The sequence below is a fragment of the Acanthochromis polyacanthus genome, chromosome 24, assembly GCF_021347895.1.
Source record: "Acanthochromis polyacanthus isolate Apoly-LR-REF ecotype Palm Island chromosome 24, KAUST_Apoly_ChrSc, whole genome shotgun sequence".
Taxonomy (NCBI): Eukaryota; Metazoa; Chordata; class Actinopteri; family Pomacentridae; genus Acanthochromis; species Acanthochromis polyacanthus.
This window is the reverse complement of record NC_067136.1, coordinates 1,461,866-1,488,179: the sequence shown is the minus strand read 5'-3', so window position 1 is coordinate 1,488,179 and position 26,314 is coordinate 1,461,866. Positions and strand designations below refer to the sequence as shown.

Sequence of the window (26,314 nt, the reverse complement as noted above, 5' to 3'; positions counted from 1 at the left end):
GACATAAAGCAGAAACAATGCTTTTGATGACTCATTACTGTTCCATTCTGCTCCTGTCTGTAGCTTCCAGGTTCTCTGATAGTTCTGTAGGAACTGCAGAGGATTCTCATCTTGTCCCAGGGTCTGCTTCTCCAGTTTGGATGGATCCATTCTCGAGGGGTAGGCTTTTCTCAGAGCCTCCCATACCTGTGTTCGAATGGCATTAAAAGGTGTGTCATCATATGCATGTGAACACATTATTCCACCTACTTTTGCATCCATGCAAACTTCCAGAGCCGTTGTTCTTCCAGCTACTTTCACCAACAGAGCCTTTAAGTCCCCCACTGCCAACTTTATTCCAGCTGTCTGTTCCTCAAAGGCTGTGATCCACATTTCCGCTCCTCCTGTCAGCATAGGAAGACGGTTAATTAACCCCGTTGAATCCATGAAGCCCCATGGGACGTACCTTTCTTGATTACGGGGCCCCTTGGCTAGCAGAGGATATTGTGGAGCTGCAGTCTCTGTCTTTCCTTTGGGATTAGATGGAGTCCTTTTTCTCCCACACCGGAAGGAAACAGTTCTGCTTCGTAGTTTCAGGTGTCTAGGAGTAGGAGGATTAGACAACAATGCAATGCTCATCATATTTTTTACTCACAGGGTCGTCTGAGTCTGAGTCTTCCTCCTCCTCCTCTGGTTCCTCTGTATCCAGGACTTCCTGTTCTCTCTCATAGTCTGATTCGTAGTCGTCCCGGCTTGAGCTGCGTTGGACCGATGCTGCATCTCTTTCAGGAATCCCCGTTGAATGTCTTCTTCCCACACAATTTGTCAGTGTTTCCCTGCCTGGGCTGCTCCCTTTTTTACTGTCGCCTTCTGATGCAAAAGCTTCCAATTTCTTATCTACTTGCTTTTTCATCTCTTTTATTATACGTTCTGTCTCTGACCATCTCTGTGAGATGCGTTCTGCACTTGCATCTATGTTTTCTTGAGCCTTTCTAATTCTTTCTTCATATTCATGAAGTTGTAGGAGATGTTCTTTCTCCTTTTGTTCATGTTCCTCCCAATATGTTCTTTCTCTCTTTCTTTCTCCCACTTCCTGCTCCTGCTTTGAAGACACTTTGTTCAATGGGGTTGATGCTGCTAGTGGACGAGACACATAACCAGAATCATTCCTCAGAACATCAATGCCATCAGGCACTTTGTATTGTTCTTCATTCATTTGTTCCATTGCTTTCCTAATTCTGTCCTCTGACCCCCTGTCTTCTCTCATTGTAACTCTTCTCTGATAATGGGGTTCAGTGTGTGTGGTTTCAGTTTTTTGGGATGTACTTTTTGATGTTGCCTCTTTTTTATCAAACATCTGTACTGTCAGAGTTCCTGTTATTTTTCCATCCATTTCAGGAGAACGTAAGGGAAATTGTCCCTTAGCCTCAGTATTGTAAGGAGGTAGCAGAGGCGGAGCTGAAGCCGCCTGCATTGCCATTTGTCTATGTGCTCCTTCATATTTAAAATGCTGTAAAATTTCTCTCTGCTCAGAGTTTTTCAGTCTTTTCTTTTGATGTTTTCGGTCATTTAATTTGTCACTTCTTCTCAATTCATTCTCCACACGGTCACAGCACCTTAAATTAAAAGTGCCCTCTAATGGCCATTTATCTTGTCCTCCTGTAAATTTATTCCATTTTCTCATGCAGCTCTTTATTTTCCTCTTCTGGGTAGGATGCTGTAGCATAATCAGCTCAGCAGGTGTCATCTGATCATCAGACAGTTTGCTTTGTTTAGTCCCCATTATTCTTATAATAATGACTTATTGTATTTTAAAATGCTCCAATTTCAGCCAAGTCAGACATCAAACATCAGCTGCAGTTTCTTTTAATAAATCCTGTTTCCTTTCCCTTTATTTGTGCAGCAGCCCTTGCTGCAAAGTGTGTGTGTGTGTTTCTGCTTTAGTGAGGATCACTGTGTGTAAGTATCCCTATAAATGCGAAATTTTTTAAAAGTGAGGGCCTATAAGCTGGACTTCACTAGGTTTCCAATGAAACTGCAGCTAAAAGGCTATCTACCTGCATTAAATTTTTGAAATATAGCAGTAAGGGTAATAATCACCTTCTATCTGAATGTGTCCCCACCTAAATACCTTTATAAGAATGTGTGTGTATCCATGTGTGCGTGTGAGTTTGCGTGTGTGAATGAGTGTGTGTGCATGTGTATGTGTGTGTGTGAGTGTGTGAGTGAGTGTGCGTGTGTGTGAGTTTGAGTGTGTGTGTGTGTGTGTGTGTGAGTTTGAGTGTGTGTGTGTGTGTGAGTGAGTGTGTGTGTATGTGTGTGTTGAGGTGCGCGTGTGTGTAGGCGAGTGCGCGGATGCGCGCAAGAATGTGTGTGGGTGTGTGCACTAGCATGTGTGTGCGTATATGTGTGCGAGTGAATGTGTGTGAGTGTACGCTAGTGTGTGTGTGTCAAAACTCTGCCAACAGGCAGCCTTCAAACAGCCCCTCCTTTCGCGCTCGCCCTGAAACTCAGAGGCAGTGAAAAAACTTTTTTTCCTACAGCCCCTCCTTTCGCGCTCACTCTTGAAAATCAAAGGGAGTGAAAAAAACCTTTATTTTTTCTTCCTTCTGTACACTGCTATTTCTACACCTATCTACACCTATTTACAGACATTCCTATGTTACTTCTTGCATTCATTAAACACTTATTTTAATCATTTCATCCTCACACATCAACTTCATATGATTTTTAAACCAGTTATACTTATTTACATTTGTAGTTCCTTTGTACATATGTACACGGCCTTTTATCTAAACTACTATGCGCACCTATTTTTCTGGGACTGCAATCCCTGGCAGCCATCCATCAGCTGCTATTTTTTCCTCCGCGGGAGTTGCTTTCAACCGGACAAGCGACGTATTTTCTCTATCACTTCTCTAGCTACTGTTGCCAGCTGCACAAAGACGACTGACCTCTGACCCTCATTTGATCAGAGCTCTGCCAACGTGACATTGCTAGGATAACCGTAGCAACTGACGTCTGTCACGCAGTAGGTAAATTTTAACTCTGTTTCAACACTTCTTTTCAACAACACAAACAGACAAACACAAACAGTACATACATACTTGCACTCCGAGGCTTGACTCCTGGAATCACAGGTTCTTTCTTTTAATTATATTTACTTTATCAATTTTATGATTTCTTTAACGCTTCTAGGTTTTTTGAAAGCACTTTGACCGTACTGGTGGCCCAGTAGCTCAGGCACTAGGTCAAAAACCACCCAAAATAATTTGGAATCAAAAAAGAATTTTTCTCACCTTCTGGTGGCTTATTTTGGGCCCTTTGGGTGATTTCCAAGCCTCCGCCCGAGCCGCTGGGGTCTCCAGTCGTCCCCGCTTCCTCCTCGGCTGGACTCGCCAATTGTAGTAGGGGGGGCCAGTTGCCCCACTACGTAAGATCTCTGTGTAACCTGATCACTCTATGTATTAACACTTGTAATTTAATTCTAAGTTCTAGGTCTGAAAATATCTAAGTCTCACCATAGAATCATCAAAGGAATCCAGGAGCCAAGTCTTCAGATGCCAAGAAGAAAAGTGTTTATTCTGTTTAATACAGGTCAAAACACTGACAGAGGTTCCGGAAGCTCTCTGAACCCCCTGTCTGACAACTGAACCCTTTAAACCCTTTGAGCAGAGGTCAGTTCACGCCCTTAACCCATCCCTCTTTTTGCCACTGCCAGCTGCCAGTATTGCACAATTTAAGGAAAGAGCGAAGCTTTACTCCCTAATAATTTTAATTGGAAACTCGTGGGCGGCCGGCACTTTTCCCCATGGGAGACAGCCTCCCCCAAGTTTTCTCACACGAACACCTGCACCCTTATCTCCAAACAATAATTTTCTTGATATTGGCAGTTATCCCAGAGGAAACAGCCTACAGGCTATCTGTAAACCATTTCAGTCAGAGGGCAAAGGGCCTGCTCTCAGATACACACACAGACACAGATTTATTACAGCAGTGGATTAATTTTTCCACAACAGCTGTTGAGGTGATGAGCCAAGACCCTGAAATTTGGATGTCATTACCATCTGGGGGGACAAATTCTACCAATGTTTTTTTTTGAAAGGTAGGTATCTATGGGTCCTAAAAATAACAGGTGGACTTCTGGGAAGAGTAGCTTTATATGAAAAATTTTCAGTTTTCCGTCGATACCCTTAAGAATAAACAAATTTTCAGTTTCATGGTAATCCAGACACCATGGGATGAGGTAAGCCAATTATTTATTTTCAAATGCTTTGAATAGGTACCTTGAGAGACAATAACCCAGTGGATTACAAAAAACCCCCACATAATTTAATTATTATTTAATTTTCACTTTTATGTTCAAAAAATGTCTAAATTTGGGGCTCGTTTTGAATTTCTGACTTCAGTTATTTGTGCACAGCTTTATTATTTTCTTGCGTATCAACACATATGATGAATCAAAATGATGAATATTATGTGTACAACATAAACAAAGTTAACTTTATTGCCGATCTTGCATTTCCATCCTTACATAATGTAACATGTTACCCCTCCCCTTGATCTACATTCTGCATACAATCAATGGGTGTCAAAAAATAAAACACTATAGCACAAATTGTAAAAGCACAAACAAGTCTTATGATCATTCAGTATTGTATAGTAGTATCTAGTTCACTGACCAGCACAGTCCCACTACCCAAACATATATCTATACTATGCATCACTATCATAGTCTGACTCATCATCCTGTGCATACTGTAGGTCTTGTGCACTGAAGTTTGAACAATTAGAAAGCCGACATGCCTCAGTGCATTTCAATCCATTTGTGATACATGGACAGGTGGGTGCCTTGCATTCCTTTGAGCATTTACAAGAGAGAAATTCCATCACAACATCAGGAGCGGGAGGACCCTTCATCCACTCCACAGTCAGCATGTCACCATCTTTAGTCCATCCATGACCATCTGGACTTGGAATTACTGGTTCCCTAATGACACAGGAAATTAAAATATCCTTTGAGAAAATGGCTAAAGAATACCAGAAATGCATGCAATGAACAAATTTTGTAAAATTAATACTAACTATGTAGGGCAGCTCTAAAGATATACCAACCTTTCCAAACTTCTCTACCAGATTGCAGCCTGGTAGTTTGCACGCTGGCAGTGAAGATAGAGAGTGGGCGGCTGTGGCTCAGGTGGTAGAGGTGGTAGAGCGGGTCGTCCAATGATCAAAGGGTCGGCGGTTCGATTCCCGCTCTCGCCTAGTGTATCCTTGGGCAAGACACTTTACTCGCCTTGCCTCCAGTGCTGCTCTCACACTGGTGTATGAATGCGTGTGAATGTTGGTGGTGGTCAGAGGGGCCGTAGGCATGGATTGGCAGGCACACTTCCATCAGCCCCAGGGCAGCTGTGGCTACAAATGTAGCTTACCAAAAAAGTGCTATATAAATCTAATCCATTATTATCATAGAGTGTCTTCACATGGCGGTAGCTGGCCAGACTCAACATCACCCGTCTTTGCCCTGAATAGCTGGTACCGAAGCTCATTTACTTGTGACACATCAGACTTTGGCGCATACAGTCTGCATGTGTATTCTTGTAGAACTTGAAACAGCTCAGGTGAAAGTTCCCAGTCCTGTCCTAATTCTGCAAGCCCTCTTCTCAGATACTCATCAACCAACAACTTCACACCTCCAACTTTACCTCTTCCACTAAAAGCACTAACAGAATCACAGCCTGTAAAGGCATGAGCTCCCAACAGTGCCTTACACTTTTCTGGTCCAAGTGTTCTGGCTAGCGTACTAGTGTTGACATATCTAGTTCTGGTTTCCACGTCTGATGTAGATGTTAGAAACATCTTCACTAAATGACAGTGCTAAGATAAGGACATCTGTATTTTCAGAGATCATGATCACTGATTTGCTGTTTGGGCATGCATGCTGTGCATGTAGCAACATTTTGGTATCTGCTTCCTCCTGATTTGATTTCAGCTCTATGATAACAGAAGGCCCATCTTTGCATAATATGCAGTATGTCAGCTTAGTGCTGATATAGATTTCTGTGTTTCCAAGCTGCTCTGCATATTTAGCTCTCTTCCATTCTTCTGCTAGGAAGGTGATGATGGCAGCTTTACTCTCTGAGCAATGCAAGAGCTTTCTCCACTGCCTGATCTTCTGGCCCAGTATCTATTTCTTCCAGCTGGGAATAAGAAATCCCATGACCCAATCTGTTCAGGAACTTGATTGACTCAACATTTCCTGTCAATGATTTTACCACCCAAGGCAGAAGAATTTGTTTTGCAGGTTAAACTTTTCCACAAGTTACAGCATAGATGCAATCTTGGGCAATGGATGACATTACTCTATACCCTTTATCAGAGGATGCTTCTTTTCCAGTAAGAAATATGTTGAGAAACTCTTGTAACGTGCTGGGTATTGCCACATATTCATTGTCCAAGATTTATGGCTTTGGGGGCCATTCATAGTCATCTTTACTGTTCTGTGCATCATTCCGAAGTTGCATGGCACATTGTTTGATTGGTGTATTTCTTGATGTCAACATTTTGATTTGTGAGGTGAGCTTAATATTTTCCTTGACAAATTGCTCCTTGGTCAATGTGTTTGGAATGATAACAAGTCACCTATTCTCTTAGCTGATGATCTCAATAGTCTCGCCAAACTCCTTTTCTATCTTTCTCCTCAAATGGGTTTTAGTGCTGTCTCTCACCTCTTCTACATCAGCCTTCATATGCTTCATTAATTCCTGGTACACATCTGTCATAAACAGGTAGCGCTCTGTCACAGCAAATTCATGTCTCATAAACTTCAGGACTTCCTGAAATGCTGCAGCCTCTGTTGTACTATATTCATTAGAAATCATCTCATCTTTGACATCAGTATCTTTGTCTGGTCTTAGCCGTGTATAATCTTTGTAGTATGTGTTGTGATAGCAGGCCTCGGCCGAAACTAGTTCTCTGGTTCCATCCATCCTCTATACACCGCTTTATCCTCATTAGGGTCGCGGGGGGCGCTGGAGCCTATCCCAGCTGACTCGGGCGAAGGCAGGGGACACCCTGGACAGGTCGCCAGTCTGTCACAGGGCTACATACACAGACGAACAATCACACTCGCATTCACACCTACGGACAATTTAGAGTACTCAATTAACCTCAGCATGTTTTTGGACTGTGGGAGGAAGCCGGAGTGCCCGGAGAAAACCCACGCATGCTCAGGGAGAACATGCAAACTCCATGCAGAAAGATCCCAGGCCCAGACCGGGATTCGAACCAGGGATCTTCTCGCTGCAAGGCGAAAGTGCTAACCACTACGCCACTGAGCAGCCCAGTTCTCTGGTTGTAATTGCTAATATTCTATTGTCCATCTTTTTCTCAGCAATCTCTCTAACCTTTGCATCAAAGCTCTGCACATTGTCGAGGGGGTTCCCTTGATCTACTGCCTCTTCTGTATTTGGAAGCTTTTCCACAGAATATGCAAATTTTGTCATATATTCTCTGACGTTGACTTGTTACTGCCTCTTCAGCTTCATATGTGTAATTACTTGATCTTTCTTTTGATTCATATGTTGACTTTAACCATTCTCCAATGAATTTATTTCATTTTTAGGAACCATATTGTTTTACAAGCCATCGTGTAGCAGTATATAACATAGCATGTACAAGTATCCAAAATGTGGCAAGGGGGTCCTACCAGAAAAAGATAAACTGAATACCCTTTTACTTCATAAATTTGAGAACTCTTGATGTTGTGTCACTCTGCAGTGATGTTTATTGAGGGTTTTGCATGGCATGCAGTAAATTAGACAATTTTGTCTTGCTTGGTTAGTGAAAAATGCAACCCTTTTGTTTAAAAATAGGTCTTTTTTCGTCATATTTTGCTGAATTAAAAAAATCACCATTATTATTTTTCTAGTTAAATAATTTTATTGTTTTATGTGAAATTAACAAATTTTAATCTATTAGAGCAATGTAATTGACTATTTGACATAAATTTTAAGGCATAATGTGAAATTAGTAAAATTGTCATTTTTTGGGATGGGGGAACATAAAATGGTGAAAAAAATACAAAAAGCTACCACTGCCACAAGTCCACCTGTCATTTATGAGACCTATATGTATGTATCTTTCAAAATATCAATGTTAGAATTTGTCCCAAATTTGGTAATGAAAATCTGTCTGGCTCATCGCCTAGTTGACACGAAGCTGCCGGTCGCCCAGCACGCTGGAAACGGCGTATGGACTGAAGCACTTGAGGAATGGACAATTAAAAAATAAAAAGTTTTAGGTTTATAATTTACAGCGCTTGTGCTGTGCTTTTATTAAACATTACTATATTATTATTTAATTGTTTTTGTGTGCTTACAATGATTTTTTGGGGGGACAACTTTATGAAAGGGGGGGACACATCCCCTGTGTCCGTCCTCGGGATCTCTGCCTATGTCCAGAAGTATCTAAAGGAATCTTGGGTTTTTCTTTCCCTGACAGTCGTCTGGCAGGCAGAGCTTCACTCTACTGATTTATTCACAGATGTTTGTGTTTAATTTTACTGTTTTTTGTTGTTTTGTTGTTTAGACAAACTACGCATCAGCACCTTTGCAGAAAAAATGTGATTCTAAGACGATGTAAAAGAGCAGAACAGATTCTCAAACTGGTCTGAACACAGAAAGAGTTAAAACTCATCTCAGCACATGATACCAGACAGACCAACAGAGAGTCTCAGAATAAACCCACAATCATCAGCCAAAGCAGACCACACTGTAGAGAGAAAACAGAACAGTTTGACACCACACCTCACTGGAACCAACAGAAGGAAGCTGCTGCTGTGGTTTTATCTGCTGAGTTGAATTATTCTGAGAATTCAGCAGCTTTGTGGTCGTCTTCTTTCCTGTTTCACACGAATAATGTCCAGTTATATTTGGGTTGTTAGTCATTAACGGCAGAAGAAGGGAAACAACATTTATAAAGCTCCTAATGAGTCTGATTATAAAGCTACATGGAAAATAATTAGTTTAACACTGTAAAGTAACCGTGCTGGTGTCAGTAGTGTTTATTTGTTTATTTGTTTATTTGTTTATTACTAGGATCCCCATTAGCTGTACCCTTAGGTCAGCTAATCTTCCTGGGGTCCTAATTAAAAGTAACATTTTAAATACAATACAATTCATACATATGTCAAAGGTACGAAAATAAAATTAAAAACCATATATATACACACATACAATATTTAAAAGTTAATCATGTGACTTACAGGCTTCAAACATTCATCCAAAGCAATTCGCCATCCTTGCACAATAAACAAAATAGTTGTAGCATCAGTAGTAAACCATTCACTTAAATAGTAGCAGATTTTAGTTCATTTTACAGTATATAGTACCGTAGTTCATACCACCTTGACTGAACTCCACTTAACAGAAGCACACGAGAGCAGCATGCAAAATACCACGGTACAAAAAAACATATAAATATGTACATACACACACACACACACACACACACACATACATGTATACATGCATATATATACATATACATACGTACATTCCTATAATTATGGTTTTCTACTAGACCAAATAAGACTCTCCTACGAACATTTTTATTCTGCTCTTAAACACAGTTTCATGCTTGATGTTTGTCAAAGCTACAGGTAGTGTGTTCCATTCTTTCATAGCTCGAAACATTACAGTTTTTTTAAGGAAATTTGTATTGGCTTTTTGTATAATAAAGCGACCTGCAGTTGCCTGTCTTGTTTCGTACCCATGTGATTCTAAATTTTGCTTAAGTTGCTTGTATATAAATTTTGGATTTTCATACTTTAATATTTTCCATGTAGCCATCATAAAAGCAGCTTTTATCCTCTGTTCCACCTTTAACCAGTTGAGTTGGGCGTGCATATAATTCACACTAGTTCTGTATGGACAACGCAAAGCTAACCGTGCTGCCCTGTTCTGCAATAATTGCAATTTATAAAGACTGTCCTTATTAGCACTAGCCCAGATCAGCTGGCAGTAGTCCAGTTGTGAGAGCATTAAACTCTTTATAAGTAATTTTAGCAAATCTGATGTAATGAAATTTTTACACCTTCTCACTACTGCCAAAGCCTTGCCCATTTTTTTCACTAAAACTTCAATCTGTGAGGACCAAGTCAATTTATTATCAATATGAACCCCTAGCAATTTTGCTTCTGTCACTTCCTCTATTAATGTGTTGTTTATAAAGAGTGTCAGGCTATGTTTTGACTTTAGCAGATGACTGGAACCAATTGTTATGCTTTTGGTCTTGGCCACGTTAAGAACCAGTCTGTTGTCTGTTATCCAATTTTCTACAGCATTTAATTCTTTACTGAGTATAGTATTAAGTTCGACTGATGAAGAGGCAGATGCATACATTGTAGTATCGTCAGCATACATCACCAATTTTGCCTGTTTTGTAGCCAATGGCAGGTCATTTGTAAAAATAGAATAAATTAAAGGGCCCAAGCAGCTTCCTTGCGGAATTCCGCATTCTACGGCTAAACAGTCTGACAGGCTTCCATTAAAGAAAACCCTTTGTCTTCTTTCTGTTAAGTAGCTCCTGACCCAGGCAACTGCAGTTGGAGAAAACCCATAACACTTCAACTTGTTAAGCAGAAGGTCATAGTCGATCATGTCGAACGCTGCAGTGAAGTCTAATAGAACTGCACCGCACATCTTCGTATTGTCTAGTGCTTTGTACCAGTCTTCTGTCATCTGTATTAGAGCAGAACAAGTTGAATGTCCTTTCCTATATGCGTGTTGCGAGTTTGTAATTAAATTATTATCAAGAAAATAGGCCTGAATTTGATCAAATACTGCCTTTTCAAAGATTTTGCTCAATGAGGATAACAAACTTATAGGGCGGGTGTTAGATCCGCTGAAAATTGTTTTTTTTTTTCTTTCACCAACGGGATGACCTTCGCTTCTTTCCAGTTTTGTGGAAACTTGCATTTCCTGATACTGTTGTTAAAAATGTGACAAATAGGATGGACTACATACTCTTCAGCAATCAGGATCAATTTATCGTCTATATTATCCATTCCTGCCTGCGTTCCTTTGCAAATTGCTCGAATTAACTTCGCGACTTTCTGAACACTGAGCTCGTGTAACTCAAACTGACATTGTTTATTTTTCATATATTGTTGCAGGCGAGTTATAGAGTTCTGAGATGGATGTTTTACAGTTGTATTTCTAAGCTTTTTGATTTTCTCGTTAAAGAATTTATTCAAGTTGTTGGCAATGTCTTTAGGCTTGGTGATAAAAATACCATCACATTCTACGAAAGTGGGCTGTAAGTATCTATTTCTCCCCATTATATTATTTAATACCCCCCAGAGTCTTTTACCATCATTTTTATTTTGTTGTAGTTGTAATGGATAATATTGTTTCTTTTTTTTAATATTTAATTTGGTTATAAGATTCCTCAATTTATGGTATTTTTGTTTATCACTAAAATTGCCACTTTTTTGAGCAACTTTTTTAGCCTTATCTCTTTCTTTCATTTGTGCTTTTAATTCTATATCGAGCCAAGGAGCTCTTTGCATTCTGGTTGTCCACTTTTTCATAGGTGCATGTTTGTTCAGAACAGGTTGAATAATTTTTAAGAAAGTTTCTAGTGCCATGTCAGGGTCATCTTCACATATCACTTCACTCCAATTTACTTTTTGTATATCCCTCCGATATGCTTCATCTGAAAAGTTGAAGTGTCACTGAACTGGTGTATTTTCTGTGTTTGTGCAGACAGAGATCCAGCTGCAGTTTACTCAGCAGTGAGAACAGAAGAAACCAGCTATGGACAAATAGTCATCAGACCAAACAGGAGCAGAGGTACAGCTGATCTTTATTATCTAGTTTAGAAAGAAAGAAGAGAAATGTTTCCTGAAATGCTGAGCTGTTCCTTTAAAGTCATCAGGGAGAGAAACCACAGGGATGTCCACGAGTACTCAGACCCTTTAGTGACCTTCAAGAATCAATGCCACACTTCAAAAATATTCTGTCACAGCTTCATCATTGAAAATAATGCTTGGAAAAGTACAGGAGTATTATCTGCAGTATCTGATTATTAATTCTGATGCATCAAATGTTCAGCAGTGTTTTACTATCTGAGCTGTTTTAACTGATCAGCCACAACATTAAAACCAGCTGTAGAACATCATGCTGCAGGTCTGAGTTTATTCAGGCTCAGTTCCAAAACAAAATGCATCTGAAACAAGTGGGGACTCTAGAAGTCATCATCAACCACCACAGACTGATTATCACTAGTTAATATACAGCTGCTTTTACCTGGATATGGTTCACAAAGAATCAATAACTGATACTGATGCACAGAAGAATCAAAAACCTGGACATTAATGAACAAAGCAGAGCAACAATCTGGATAGAAATGCAAAATATGGCCAATAAAAGGGGTATTAATTCATAAAAATATCAATAACCTTGGATATAAATGCACAAAAGTAAAAGAAAAACTTGATATCAACCATACAGATACTGAGTTGTGACATTAATTAATAAAGTTTTTATTTCCTGTGGTCATTTTGCTGCATATTAACATGATTGTGTTGTTTTTGTGCAGAGCTGCTTGTTCTCATTCAGTTTTCTCTGTTTGTGTTCAGAGTTTCCACTGGAGCCTCAGGTCATCTACTCATCACTGAAGTAGTCCACCAGTCCAACCAGTGAGCTGCTGGCCTCTAACTGGTCCACACAGCCAGTCACAACACAGTACATTCACTTTTTATGGAGATTTTGAAATGTTCTCACTCAATGATATTCATACAAAAGAGTGAAAAAACTGCAGAAACTAAAATAGTAAAACCAGAACATCTTAAATGTCTCCTGTTGAACAGAATGTAATGGTAACTAGTGATTCTGTGTTCTGTTCTTCATTCTTTTTATTTATGCTACAGCGATCAGGTTTCTCTGCAGGATCAATAGTTTGCTTGCTGTTCTTCTCATGTGGTTCTGTAGGTTGTAGAGAGACGCTGAATGAAAACTTTGACTGGTTCTGGTTGGTTGTGGCTAACCGATGTGTGTGACTGTTCAGTGTAGATAGCAAAGAACACACCTACAGAAACCACAACCGCAGACTATAAACAGCATCCTCTGCTACTGAAAACTCTGTGTAGAAGTTTTTTCCTTTTTTAAAAATATAAGGTGTGTTTAAACAGCTTGTTTAGTTGATGATACATCTCCTTGTTAAATTCACAAGCTGTTCAAACTGAGAACGCTTCCATCCAGAGAAGCCGTAAATGAGCTTCTGATCATGTATAAAATATCCAGGATAGAATAAAACGACACTGTGCAGTTTGATGTTTGTGGTTTTGCTGTGAGGTCTGTTGAGCTCATTATCAGGACGTCTGCTTCAGTCAGCCTGAGAACATTCAGAGACATCAGCATCTCAGCTTTCACACATTTATTCCAGTTAATTTACTGTGATCCTCACAGACCAGTATAAAAGAGCATCATCTGCATAGAATGAAACAGTGAATTAAAAAGTCAGAATTAAAGAGTTGTGCAGAATTATATTTGATAATATAACTGTGGTGACGTTGTAGTATTTTATTTTGGAAATGTCTTCTACCAATCAGTGGAAATATTTGGTTAACTCATTCGCTGCCATTGACGTCTATAGACGTCAACTGAAATCCGAAAGTTCGCTGCCAATGATGTCTATAGACGTCAATCATGTTTTTTGACTGGGGGGGCTGCAGGACAGTCTGTCGGAGCTTGTCGGTGAAAATCCTGGAGTTTTGGAACGTGAGAGTGTTGCGGTGGGCCAAAAGAATGGCAAAGACAGTGACCATGGTGGGCCGACAGCAAAAAGTGCCGTTACCAACAGCCGCTGGTGATCAAAGCCGCGCTAGGTTTCTGTTTCTGTTTCTCCACCACCGCTCTCTTGAGCTCATCTGACGAAGCCGAGTCAGATGAGTTTAGAGCGAGCACACATACACACACACACACACACACACACACACACACACACACACACACACAGACACAGACACAGACACACACACAGACACACACAGACACACACACACACACACACACACACAGACACACACAGACAGACACACACACACACAGACACACACAGACACACACACACACACACACACACACACACACACACACATACACACACAGACACACACAGACACACACACACATACACACACAGACACACACAGACACACACACACATACACACACAGACACACACAGACACACACACACACACACACCTAAAAATATTTAGTTTAAATTTTGTAAGATGTATTGTTCTGAACCAAAATGTTGACTTGTGTTGTTTGTTTGTAAATAAATGATTTAGCTAACAAAAGGTTAAAAAGTTGACCTCAAAATGTTTTTTCTGAGTTGTTTTTGTTGTTTCATATAAGTAAACAACTGTTCAGTTGTGTGGGATGTCACTAAACCAAAAAATATTGGCATCAAAGTGATTGATGTGCCTCTCTACAGAAAAAGCTCGTTATCTCTGTTTTTTGGTCAAAAACAGGTGTTTTTGCTGAAACTACCCGATGTTCTGCTGCCGATAACTTTAGAACCGAAAATGCTAGAAACAAACTTTTTTTCCTGATGAAAGAAGAGAATCTACACTTTCTTTTGATAGTTTCAATGTTTATGTAGTCTAAAAACTTCATATTCTGTAGGTCTTGAAAAATCTGTCAAAATTCTTAAAAACTCTGGCAGTAGGGGCTCTTTGCTCTGAAAACGGCTGGCAGCCAATGAGTTAAGATACAATGTTCAGTCACAACATGACCACTGACGGGTGAAGTGAAAAACACTGATCATATTGGTACTATGTGTAGTTCTGCTGGTACACCTTGGATTCTAGCCAATAAAATTTTCTTGCATTTGTAGTAAACACATGAACACCTGTGTAAGTACCTGTGGAGTACCACAAGAAACAAATTTGACAGTTTCAAGAAAGCCACATTGAACAAGTGACACTATATGTATTAGTGACGTCCTATCTGACTGTTTCTTATGCAATATATGAGTCAGTGCAGTGCTATCATACGACCACGTTGATTTTTTTGCAGTGTCCCAATTGTTTGTGCATTAAAATGAGTCCAAATTTACACAGGTGTTCATGTGTTTACTACCATATGCAAGAAAATTGTATTAGCTTTTATTTGGTACCACTTTCACTACTATAGCATCAACCTCTGGGAAGCTACAATGAAAATAAGGACATAATATCTTGAATTTTGCAGCGTTTTTGAAAAACGTCAACAATAACATTACATGACTCTTGAGGCAAGCATAGCCAAGGTCCAAGATCAAAGTAACTGGTATATTTAGTTAGTTTAGACCTTGGAGAATGGAATAATATCAGTTTGCATAAGTTTGATGAAAAAGGTCAAAATTGAAGAGGTCTACAAGCACACTGCATCATGTAAATGGAAATCCTAAATATCACTGGCCTACACCCCCAGGAAAATGCACTTTACCACATTTCCAAAAACATCAAACAAATAGAAGCATCTTGAATAACATGACAATCACCCAAGATATTGCTTTGACCCCAAACTTCCTAGACCTCATTCTGATCACGCATCAACAGGAAGTAGTAGAACAAGTTTGATTCCTAGAGGTCCCATTGTACAACCCAGAGTACTCAAAGGATGAACTGCTGATGCCCTGTTCAAACCCCATAGGACACCCTAAGAGGTCCTCTGGTCCATGCCCAGTGGTTCAGAGCATTTTGACAACATATGCTGGACCAACACAATATTAGGCAGGTGGTCATAATGTTATGCCTTGTCATGTGTGTCTAGAAAAAGTCTTATATCACTGCTGTTAGCACTCTGTGTGTAGGCAGGTTGTGTTGGTGTATTTGTCTCCATTGTTAAAGCTGATGCATCCTGGGAAGCTGTGAGATTCACTTGTCGACACTCAGTAATGCACCTGCAGCATAAAATCCAGAGTGTCGTCATGGTGACCAGTGAGTCATCTAGCTAGATAATGACTTCTCTGAGCCAATTTAAACATAAATATGGAAGACAAACTCATCAGGGGCCTGTTTCATGAAGCGGGTTTAGTGAAAACTCTGAGTTTCTTAACCCTGAAATCAGTGTTGGGAGTAACTCGTTACTCAGAAACGCGTTACTGTAACGGATTACAATTTCGAATAACGAAATAGTGTAACGCGTTATAATGAAAATACTTATAAATTACAGTTACTAACTAAATACTTGGCTAGTTACTTGCGGTTCTTCTTCAGGAATGCCCGAAAGCCGCAGAGGACATACACTTCTGCTGCCTGCATGCCTGCGTGCTTACGTCACGCCGTCGACGCCGAGCACTTTCAACGGCGCGCGCGAAGCAAAGAGACAACAAACAAAATGGCAGAGGAGACAAATTCATTTATCCGGTGGAGATACGCACACTATTTTAACTATGTCACCCAAAAAGACAAAAACTTGGTCGTGGAGTGCAACCTTTGCGTGGGCAGCAAACGTTTGTCAACGTCAGCCAACTCAACCTCCAATCTTTTGAAACATTTGCAGCGTCAACACTCAACTGTTAAGCTTGTCGCTAAGGAGCAACCGCAACACAGCCAGGCTGCCGACTCCGACACACCGACACGATACAAGCAACCACGTCTTGAATTACGCGGTCAGGTAACCTCAAAGACAGAAATAAATAGACTGGTTGCGGCATACGTTGTGGAAGAGATGTTGCCTATATCTACAGTAGAGTCACCGTCTTTCAGAAGCATTTTGCGGAAAATACAAACTGCTGATGGACAGGAAAGTACAAGTGACAGAAAAACATTTGCAAGTTACCTTGAAAAATGCTATAGCAAGATGGAAAGTGAGTTAAAGTCAACCTTTGAGAGACTGGAGTATGTGTCGACAACGGCAGATATTTGGACATGTCATAATAAAAGTTTTTTGGGCATGACTGCACATTGGATTAACCCAAACAACTTCAAACGTGAAAAAGCAGCAATTGCCTGTCGAAGAATAAAAGGACGTCATACATACGACGTAGTGGCAAGTGAGATAGAACACGTACATTCAGCATTTGGACTCACTCACAAGGTAACCGCTACTGTGACCGATAATGGGTCAAACTTCGTTAAAGCCTTTCGGGTGTACGAGGCAGCAACAGCACCATCTGATTCAGAGGAGGAGGGAGGTGAAGAAGAGGAGGACAATGTTGTTTTTGCTGATGCTGATGACATCCTATCTAATGGCACTTCAGATGGAGAATACACTTTACCCCCTCACTTAAGGTGTGCTTCACATACGCTGAACCTGATTTCCAATAATGATGTTAACAAATGGCTGTCTGCAAATGCTGAGGCTAAGTCTGTATTCAGAAGTGCAACAGCAAAGTGCTCTGCACTCTGGACAAAATGTAGCCGTTCTACTGTAGCCTCAGAGCTTGTTGAAAATATATGCAAACGGAAGCTTATTATCCCAGTAACAACAAGGTGGAATTCATTCCATGATGCCTTGACATGCATCCTCACTATTCCAGTCCCACAGTTAAACCACTTGTGTGCTCAGTTAGACATAAGAGTCCTCTCTGAACGTGAACATAAATTTCTTAGTGAATACTGTTCAGTAATGAAACCCCTCAGCATTGCCTTGGATATTTTACAAGGAGAAGATAACTGCTACTATGGGTGCCTTCTGCCAACACTTGAAGTTTTAATGTCCAAGGTGTTGGCACTGCAACCCAGCCTCTCAAGAATGACTGCAGGTCTACCAGATGTCATTGTGCAGGTATGTGTACTATACGTACATTTAAACAAACAAACAAAAAATATATATATATATATATATATGTTCTTATGCTATTTTCTTCTTTTTACATGCAGAGCATCAAGACCAGATTTGCATCAGTGCTGGAAAACAAGGATGCTCAGCTTGCTGCAGTCACACTTCCCAAGTTCAAACTAAGGTGGCTGAAAGAAGAGCACAAGAAGGACTCTTTAAAGACACTGCTCATCACAGAATGCCGAACTTCAATGGATACACAACAAGAGGTGCTCCCATTCGTTTCTAAACCACAGGCCTCTTCCTCAAACAAAAGTGAAATTGACTTTTTTGCTTTTGAAGACGACCATCCAACTTCTCGCAGCTGTGAAAGTGAAATCTTTGGTTATTTCCAATCAGGTTGTGAAGTAGACATTCTCCACCAATTTCCAAACATTAAGACCTTATTCTTGAAACTGAACACAGCAACACCTTCAAGTGCCCCAGCAGAGAGGCTTTTCAGCTTGGGCAGCCTGGTCCTAACTCCGAGAAGGAATAGGTTGTCAGCCAAACGTTTTGAGAAACTACTGCTACTAAGGTACAACCATTACTTTGAAAAATAACACTTGCTATGCCAATAATTTGGTATGCTCACACTTAGTCCTTGACTAATGCATCCCCACATAATATGTTGCAAATGAAAGAAACTTATCCTTCCAAATATGAAAAGCATTCCAAAGTGCAGCTGCAACAATATATTGAAAAAATAAAATATAGATCTGCTGTTTAATATAAAATTCAATGTTGATGTCAAACCTTCTCCTTGCAAAAATATAATCCATACCTCCCAAATGCAGCTGTAGAAAACACAAGTTTTCTCTAAAAAAATCAAGAAAGATAAAAGATAAAATGTATTTGTATATCTTTAGCCATTAATTTCTTCTTGTCAAAAAAGTGAGTGAGTGCTGTAGCTCTAATGGCTGCTGTACTACACACGTGGACAAAATTGTTGGTACCCCTCAGTTAAAGAAGGAAAAACCCACAATTCTCACTGAAATCACTTGAAACTCACAAAAGTAACAATAAATAAAAATTTATTGAAAATTAAATAATCAAAATCAGCCATCACTTTTGAATTGTTGATTAACATAATTATTTAAAAAAACAAACTATTGAAATAGGGCTGGACAAAAATGATGGTACCCAGAACTTAATATTTTGTTGCACAACCTTTTGAGGCAATCACTGCAATTAAACGATTTCTGTATTTGTCAATGAGCGTTCTGCAGCTGTCAACAGGTATTTTGGCCCACTCCTCATGAGCAAACAGCTCCAGTTGTCTCAGGTTTGATGGGTGTCTTCTCCAAATGGCATGTCTCAGCTCCTTCCACATATGTTCAATGGGATTCAGATCTGGGCTCATAGAAGGCCACTTTAGAATAGTCCAACGCTTTTCTCTCAGCCATTCTTGGGTGTTTTTGGCTGTGTGTTTTGGATCGTTGTCCTGTTGGAAGACCCATGACCTGCGACTGAGACCAAGCTTTCTGACACTAGGCAGCACATTTCTCTTCAGAATGCCTTGATAGTCTTCAGATTTCATCGTACCTTGCACACTTTCAAGACACCCTGTGCCAGATGCAGCAAAGCAGCCCCAAAACATTACTGAGCCTCCTCCATGTTTCACCGTAGGGACAGTGTTCTTTTCTTCGTATGCTTGGTTTTTGAGTCTATGAACATAGAGTTGATGTGCCTTACCAAAAAGCTCCAGTTTGGTCTCATCTGTCCAAAGGACATTCTCCCAGAAGCTTTGTGGCTTGTCAACATGCATTTTTGCAAATTCCAGTCTGGCTTTTTTATGAGTTTTTTTCAGCAGTGGTGTCCTCCTTGGTCGTCTCCCATGAAGTCCACTTTGGCTCAAACAACGACGAATGGTGCGATCTGACACTGATGTACCTTGGCCTTGGAGTTCACCTTTAATTTCTTTGGAGGTTGCTCTGGGCTCTTTGGATACAATTCCAACGATCCGTCTCTTCAATTTGTCATCAATTTTCCTCTTGCGGCCACGTCCAGGGAGGTTGGCTACTGTCCCGTGGGTCTTGAACTTCTGAATAATATGAGCCACTGTTGTCACAGGAACTTCAAGCTGTTTAGAGATGGTCTTATAGCCTTTACCTTTAAGATGTTTGTCTATCATTTTTTTTCGGATGTCCTGGGACAATTCTCTCCTTCGCTTTCTGTTGTCCATGTTCAGTGTGGTACACACCTTTTCACCAAACAGCAGGGTGACTACTTGTCTCCCTTTAAATAGGCAGACTGACTGATTATGAGTTTGGAAACACCTGTGATGTCAATTAAATGACACACCTGAGTTAATCATGTCACTCTGGTCAAATAGTTTTCAATCTTTCATAGAGGTACCATCATTTTTGTCCAGGCCTGTTTCATTAGTTTGTTTTTTTAAATAATTATGTTAATCAACAATTCAAAAGTAATGGCTGTTTTTGATTATTTAATTTTCAATACATTTTTATTTATTGTTACTTTTGTGAGTTTCAAGTGATTTCAGTGAGAATTGTGGGTTTTTCCTTCTTTAACTGAGGGGTACCAACAATTTTGTCCACGTGTGTATAATTAATCGACTAATCTATGCTCCATGTAATGATCAACAGATGTCAATTGTTAATTTGCAAACCTTCTTGTTAGGTATATTAATCAGCAAAATCATCAGACTGAGAAGGAGTTGTTAAAGGCTTACTTTACAGAAGTTAGGTTCCAAAACTTATACTGTTCCTTTTTTTGCACTGTTTGCACTTTTTTTTTGATATGTTCAAATGCAATTCATGACTTGTTGTTAAGCCTGAGATTTATTATATTATTTGGAAGGCCTTGAGCTTGGGTTCTTCAAAACAAATGTGACTGATCTTGGGTTGGTGAAGAATAATGCAAGGAAGCTCTGGGAAAGACTACCTCAGGAAATGAAGGACGAGTATGGATATGAATTCTATGAGAGTAGTATTGAACAACTGGATCAAAGGTTTAAGCAGTTTACAGATGCTGACCTGATGAAGGTGGTGGGCTGCATGGAGCACGCCATCTCTGCTGTTCATCCTCGTACTTGCTACTCTCCTGGATGGGACGCAAAGTTCTTCTGGCTGCCACTGTCCTACATGCCAACCTGCCTGATGGATTTAATGTTCCTAAAGTACAGCTCCAAACCAAAAAGAGCCGTACTGTAGTTTCTGTCATGTCACTTGGCAGAGACAGTTCCCTTCACTTCTCAAGCCATAAGATGTTGATCTTCAGCACTGTATCATTTTCACCTCTATTAGCTTTTAACGCTCTTGTTCTTGATGGACTTCCAAAACGTACTGTGCCTTTTTTGCACTGTTTGCACATTTTTTTATATGTTCAAATGCAATTCATGAATTGTTTAGCCTAAGTTTTATTATGTTATTTGCAGTTTTGCACTACCAGCCAGTAGTTTTGAAGACTATACTAGTTATCCTGGCTTATTCATATTAATAGTGCATTGTTTGAGCTAGTTTAATAATTTAAATGACTTTAATAAAACAAACATACACCTTTGACTCTCCTCTTTTTATTTTTTGGGACATGAAGTAATCAAAAAGTAGTGTAACTTAGTTACTTTCTTCAGACAGTAACTAAGTAATGTACTCAATTACTTTTTAGAAAAGTAACTAGTAATTTGTAACTAATTACTTTTTGAAAGTAACTTACCCAACACTGCCTGAAATGAGGAAAACTCAGAGTTTTCCGTTTCACGAAGCGAGGTAACTCTATTCAATTCAATTCAATTCAATTCAATTTTATTTATATAGCGTCAATTACAGTCAAATCGTCTCAAAACGCTTTACAGAACCCATATGCCTGACCCCCAGAGCAAGCCCAAAGGAGACAGTGGCAGGAAAACACCCTTTTAACAGGGAAAAAACCTCTAGCAGAACCCGGCTCTATATAGGGGGGACCCATCTGCCTGCTGGCCGGGGGGGTTGAGAGGGACAGAGGAGGGCAAGGGGGAGGGATGGGAGAAGAGGGAGGGGTGGGAAAGCAAGGAAAACACAACACACATTTGGATACATGTATGACAGGATATGTGACACAGACAAAGTATAAGCTAACATTGAAAACTGACTCATAGTTTACTCTGATGATGTACGGCTCTGACATTAAACATACTCCATATATAGCTAGCAGTAAAATTCAAACAGTATGTAAGTTAGCATAACAGTATAGTGAAGGCAATGCAGAGTTGACTGGTGGAAAAAGGGGAGCTGGAAGCAGAGGGCTGGAGGAAGGTCAGCAGCAGCATCCCACAGTGGACATGGTGGAGACTGGACCAGCTGGTGGAACATCAACCGCAGATCTGAAGCATCCAGCTCTGGGACCAGGGACACTCGGAGAAATAGCACAGGGGGAAACAGAGTGAACGTACTGCAATAACGGTATACATACGGTATTAAATGTAAAGGTAGATAGGGAAGGGCTCAGTGCGTCAAGAAAAGTCCCCCAGCAGCCTATAGGCCTATAGCAGCATGACTAGAGGCAGAACGAAGGGACGTCCAAGAGGGAGTCAGCTGTGCAATGAAGACACAAGCCGAACCCCTGTGGGTCACCCAGTCAGCCCCAACTATAAGATTTGTCAAAAAGGAACGTCTTAAGCCTGGTCTTAAAAATAGAGAGGGTATCTGCCTCCCGAACCCAAACTGGGAGCAGGTTCCACAGGAGAGGAGCTGATAACTGAAGGCTCTGCCTCCCATTCTACTTTTAGAGATTCTAGGAACAACAAGTAAGCCTGCAGTTTGAGAGCGAAGAGTTCTACTAGGATAATATGGTACTAACAGATCTTTAAGATATGATGGAGATTGGTTATTAAGAGCTTTATATGTCAGAAGAAGGATTTTAAATTCTATTCTGGATTTAACAGGAAGCCAGTGAAGAGAAGCAAGTATAGGGGAAATATGATCTCTTTTGCTAACTCCTGTCAGTACTCTGGCTGCAGCGTTTTGGATCAACTGTAGATGTTTAAGAGAGCTATTTGGTCAGTTACCGCAGTAACAAACTCTATGACTCTAACCTGGTCACCAGCAGGTTTATCTGAGAAAACCTCGAGTTTCTCTCCGTCTCCGCCCTCTTTCAGCCACACGCTGTTTCATTTCCTCATTCATTCAGTCAGTAAGCGAGCGAGTTTTGGCGTAGAACAGCTTTTATTAACGATCCAGTGGATAAAGGAGCAGCATTACTGCACAGAGAATTAAATATTCGTCGGTAGATTGTTATCAGACCGAGCATAAATGTTCTCGCATTTCCGGACAATTATCGGTTTGAGCGGTACCGTTTCGTAATCGTTTCAAGTCCATAATCTACAGAAACAACCTAATCCGTCCTTACATTTACATTACCAACCAGTCATGCTCTCACATCCAGCAGATATTGTGTGTTGTGCTGCGGTTCTTTGCAAATGAAAGTTTTTATATAATGTCAGAGATGCAGAGTAAGATAACTGTATGGAGGACATTCAGAAAAGTTTTCCTGGTCCTGAAACGGCTTTTACCATCATTGTGGTTTTCCTGGACATAAACCTGTCAGAACATCAAGGAGGATCCATGGGATTACAGGTGAATGATGTAGAGATCTGTTACATTCATTTTAAATCATATTCTGTTAATGACATTGTGCTGCAGCCTCAGACTGGGATTAGTCATTTTAATTTCTTTTAGGATTTCCCAGTGAGTGTTTTTATATTTCATGTTCAGCTTCTCTGCACCTAAATGAAATAACTTAATAGGCTACCATTCAAACAGTTTTCACTGTAATATCATTGTGATTTAAACTTACGCATTGATCCGGGCTGTTCTCCACGCCTTCTCTCTCTCTTTTGCAGCTGCAGCGGTGTTGCACTTCTTTCTAAAAACATATTCAAACTTGCCATATGAGCATATTAAGATTTCCAATTTAAATGTGGTGAAAAACGAAGCCCTCCACTTCCCTGTTGCCATGGTGACTCATCAAATCGGGGCTCCATTGATGCTGTCTTTTCAGAGTTGCGGTGCACGCGCTTAACTCCGGGTAAAACTACTCCGAGTTGATTAAACCAACTCTAATCAGCCGATCTGGAACCAGAAACTCAGAGTTTTCTATCTCAGAGTAGATCAACTCAGAGTTCAGGATTAAACTCAGAATTTGTTAAACCTGCTTTGTGAAATGGACCCCAGGTCTCCACCTCCTGCAAGGAGCTTTAGGTGTGGTCTACCCATCTGTACTGTATTTAGCAGAGCTTCTCCTAATAGCCTACTATCTTCTGAGCCTTGCCTCTGCTCAGGCATGTGATCGATGGATTTCCTGACATTCGGGTTCAGAGCAGAAGTAATGTATTTTGTGTGGTGCATTTTCAATATCTTTGATCATGACGTCATGTTAGCCGGAGCATCAGTGACGAGGGATCTGACCTTGGTTTGGATGCCCCACTCCTCCATCAGAGCCCTCTTCACCTCAGCAACATCTTCTGCTGTGTGGGGAAATGTCCCACTTCCAGCAGCACCGTGGACAGTGTATCCTGTTCTTTCACTAAAAGACAAGTCACAGTCAAGCAGGCGTTAATATGGATGGATGTCCAGATGTTGGCCTTCTGCAGTTTTCTCTCCTCTCTCTCCTGGTGGGGATTATGTAGGTTAGGTCCAAGACACCTACAAACTGTCGGAAGCCAGCATCATTCTCTCTCTCTGGGTTGGAGATTCAAACTGCTCTTCATACTTTTGGCCATCAAAGAGGTCTGTGTGGAAAAGCTTCCAGTAATGAACCCTTACACTGGTCTACAACCAAAAAGCTTCTGAAATAAAAGTAGTCATTTCTTGTGTTTTTTGGGTCACTGAGAAAGAATCTGATGTTTAAAAGTGTCAGTTGGCTCTAGTTTTTGAGATACGCAGGAGGTCAGTATGTACGAGCCTTGGTTCAGGATAATACATAAGTTACATTGTGTTAAGCATAGAAGAATAGCTCAGAAAAGTAGAAATAAACTAAAATGTAGCTCTGAGTGGAGCTCTAAATAAAAGTGACAATAAGTCTGTACAGAACATGTGAAACTTGTATATGTTGCAGATATAACGTGACATGATATGCAGCAATGCCTCACACATGCATCAGTAACGCTGACTGCTTCCGCTACATTTGTGGCAAAGTGACTTTTGATCCCAAAAGCACAGCATAACCCCTACGGTTAAGAACGCCTACGATCTTTATTTTGGATGTAAAATTGGTGATCAAGATAAAAACTGGGCTCCACATATATGTTGTACAGCCATGGCCATAAGTTTGGACACAAGTACCATGACGCTTGTGAATCTTAGAAAATACCACAAAATTGCCACTTACAATATAAATACCAGTCATAGCCATCAACCAAAATGTACAGATATTTCCAGTGCATAAATTTGATGTTTGACAGCAAATATTGACATTGGAATATTAACTGCAAATTGTTGCACAAATATCTAATATTATGTTTTGGGAACAAAGTTGTTCCAATTGTTGGAATTTATTGATAATATTATATCCCTTGTTGATTTGTTGACTAATTAAACTGGTGCTGCCAAAAAGTATTAGTTATGTTCTGTAATAGACATCAAAACAGACATAGGAAGTCATGCTGTGTCCAAACTTATGGCCATGGCTGTATATATGCAGTAACTTAAGCATATTAAGTAACTTTAAGCATGTTAAAAAGCCTTAAGTAACAATTTTGTTGGGAAACTGTGCTGTTCGCACATTAAAAAAGGTTAAAAAACACGTGTCAGATATCTCAATAATGGTAGCCAATCATAAAAAATGGTTTTCATATTTGAATTCGGCACGTCAAAGTACATAGGAATTGATACAATTTATTTCAGAAGCTGGCAACTTTTAAAAACTTGTAGACCAGTGTTATAAGATAAAAGCTCCAGGGCTTCAGAAAGCTTCATTTGGCCATCACTACTTTTAACTGTTGATCATGTCGTACAGAGGAACTAACTTTAAGGTGCCAGATTCATCACATACATGAATGTTGTGTCAATATTATGTTGTTGTTTCTTTATTTAAGCTGGAAAACCAACTTGCACCTCCAGACCCTTTCTGTGGACCCCAGAAGCAGACCAAGCCTTCCAGGACCTCAGGCATGGCTTTATTTCTGCCCCATCCTGATCCAGTCTGCAGTTTATTGTGGAGGTGGATGCTTTGGACATTGGTGTGGGTGGTGTCCTGACTCAGTGTTCTCCTGCTGATCAGAAACTGATCCACCCATGAGCCTTCTTTTCTCACATCTGTCTTCCACCAAGAGGAACTGTGATGTTGGTAACTGGGAGCTGCTGGCAGTAAAACAGGCCTTGGAGTGCTGACATTGGTCTAAAAGCTGCAGAGCAACTCTTCATTGTCTGACTGACCACAGATATCTGGAATATGTGTGATCAGCTAAGAGATTTAATGCTTTAAATACTGCATTTATCCTTTGTTCTGGTTACTTGTCCTCTGTTGTGAAATCTTAAAGTTTTGTGTATTAGTTCTTTCTCCACCATTTAGTAG

At 40.2% G+C, this 26,314-nt stretch overlaps 2 protein-coding genes across 2 annotated transcripts in view; both read left to right on the top strand.

Moving 5' to 3' along the window:
* Positions 1-14,708, top strand: part of LOC127532607 (low affinity immunoglobulin gamma Fc region receptor II-b-like) — a 37,930-nt gene extending 23,222 nt beyond the window's left edge. The window contains exons 7-8 of the mRNA XM_051944577.1: positions 11,748-11,834; positions 12,623-14,708. Coding sequence (XP_051800537.1) covers positions 11,748-11,834; positions 12,623-12,666 — 131 coding nt within the window. The 3' untranslated portion in view covers positions 12,667-14,708. The remainder of the gene's footprint in view (positions 1-11,747; positions 11,835-12,622) is intronic.
* A 1,690-nt stretch (positions 14,709-16,398) lies between these two features.
* Positions 16,399-26,130, top strand: LOC127532731 (uncharacterized). Its single transcript, XM_051944762.1, has 3 exons — positions 16,399-17,767; positions 17,863-18,225; positions 26,071-26,130. The coding sequence occupies exons 1-3, from the start codon at positions 16,709-16,711 to the stop codon at positions 26,128-26,130; spliced, it is 1,482 nt and encodes a 493-aa protein (XP_051800722.1). The 5' UTR covers positions 16,399-16,708.
* Positions 26,131-26,314: the final 184 nt, after the last annotated feature.

Coding starts and splice junctions, on each gene's coding strand:
- LOC127532731 (XM_051944762.1), top strand. CDS start 16,709: ATGTTGCCTATATCTACAGTAGAGTCACCGTCTTTCAGAAGCATTTTG. Junction 17,768..17,862: donor TACCAGATGTCATTGTGCAG/GTATGTGTACTA, acceptor TTTTACATGCAG/AGCATCAAGACCAGATTTGC. Junction 18,226..26,070: donor TATTCTTGAAACTGAACACA/GCAACACCTTCA, acceptor TCTTCCACCAAG/AGGAACTGTGATGTTGGTAA.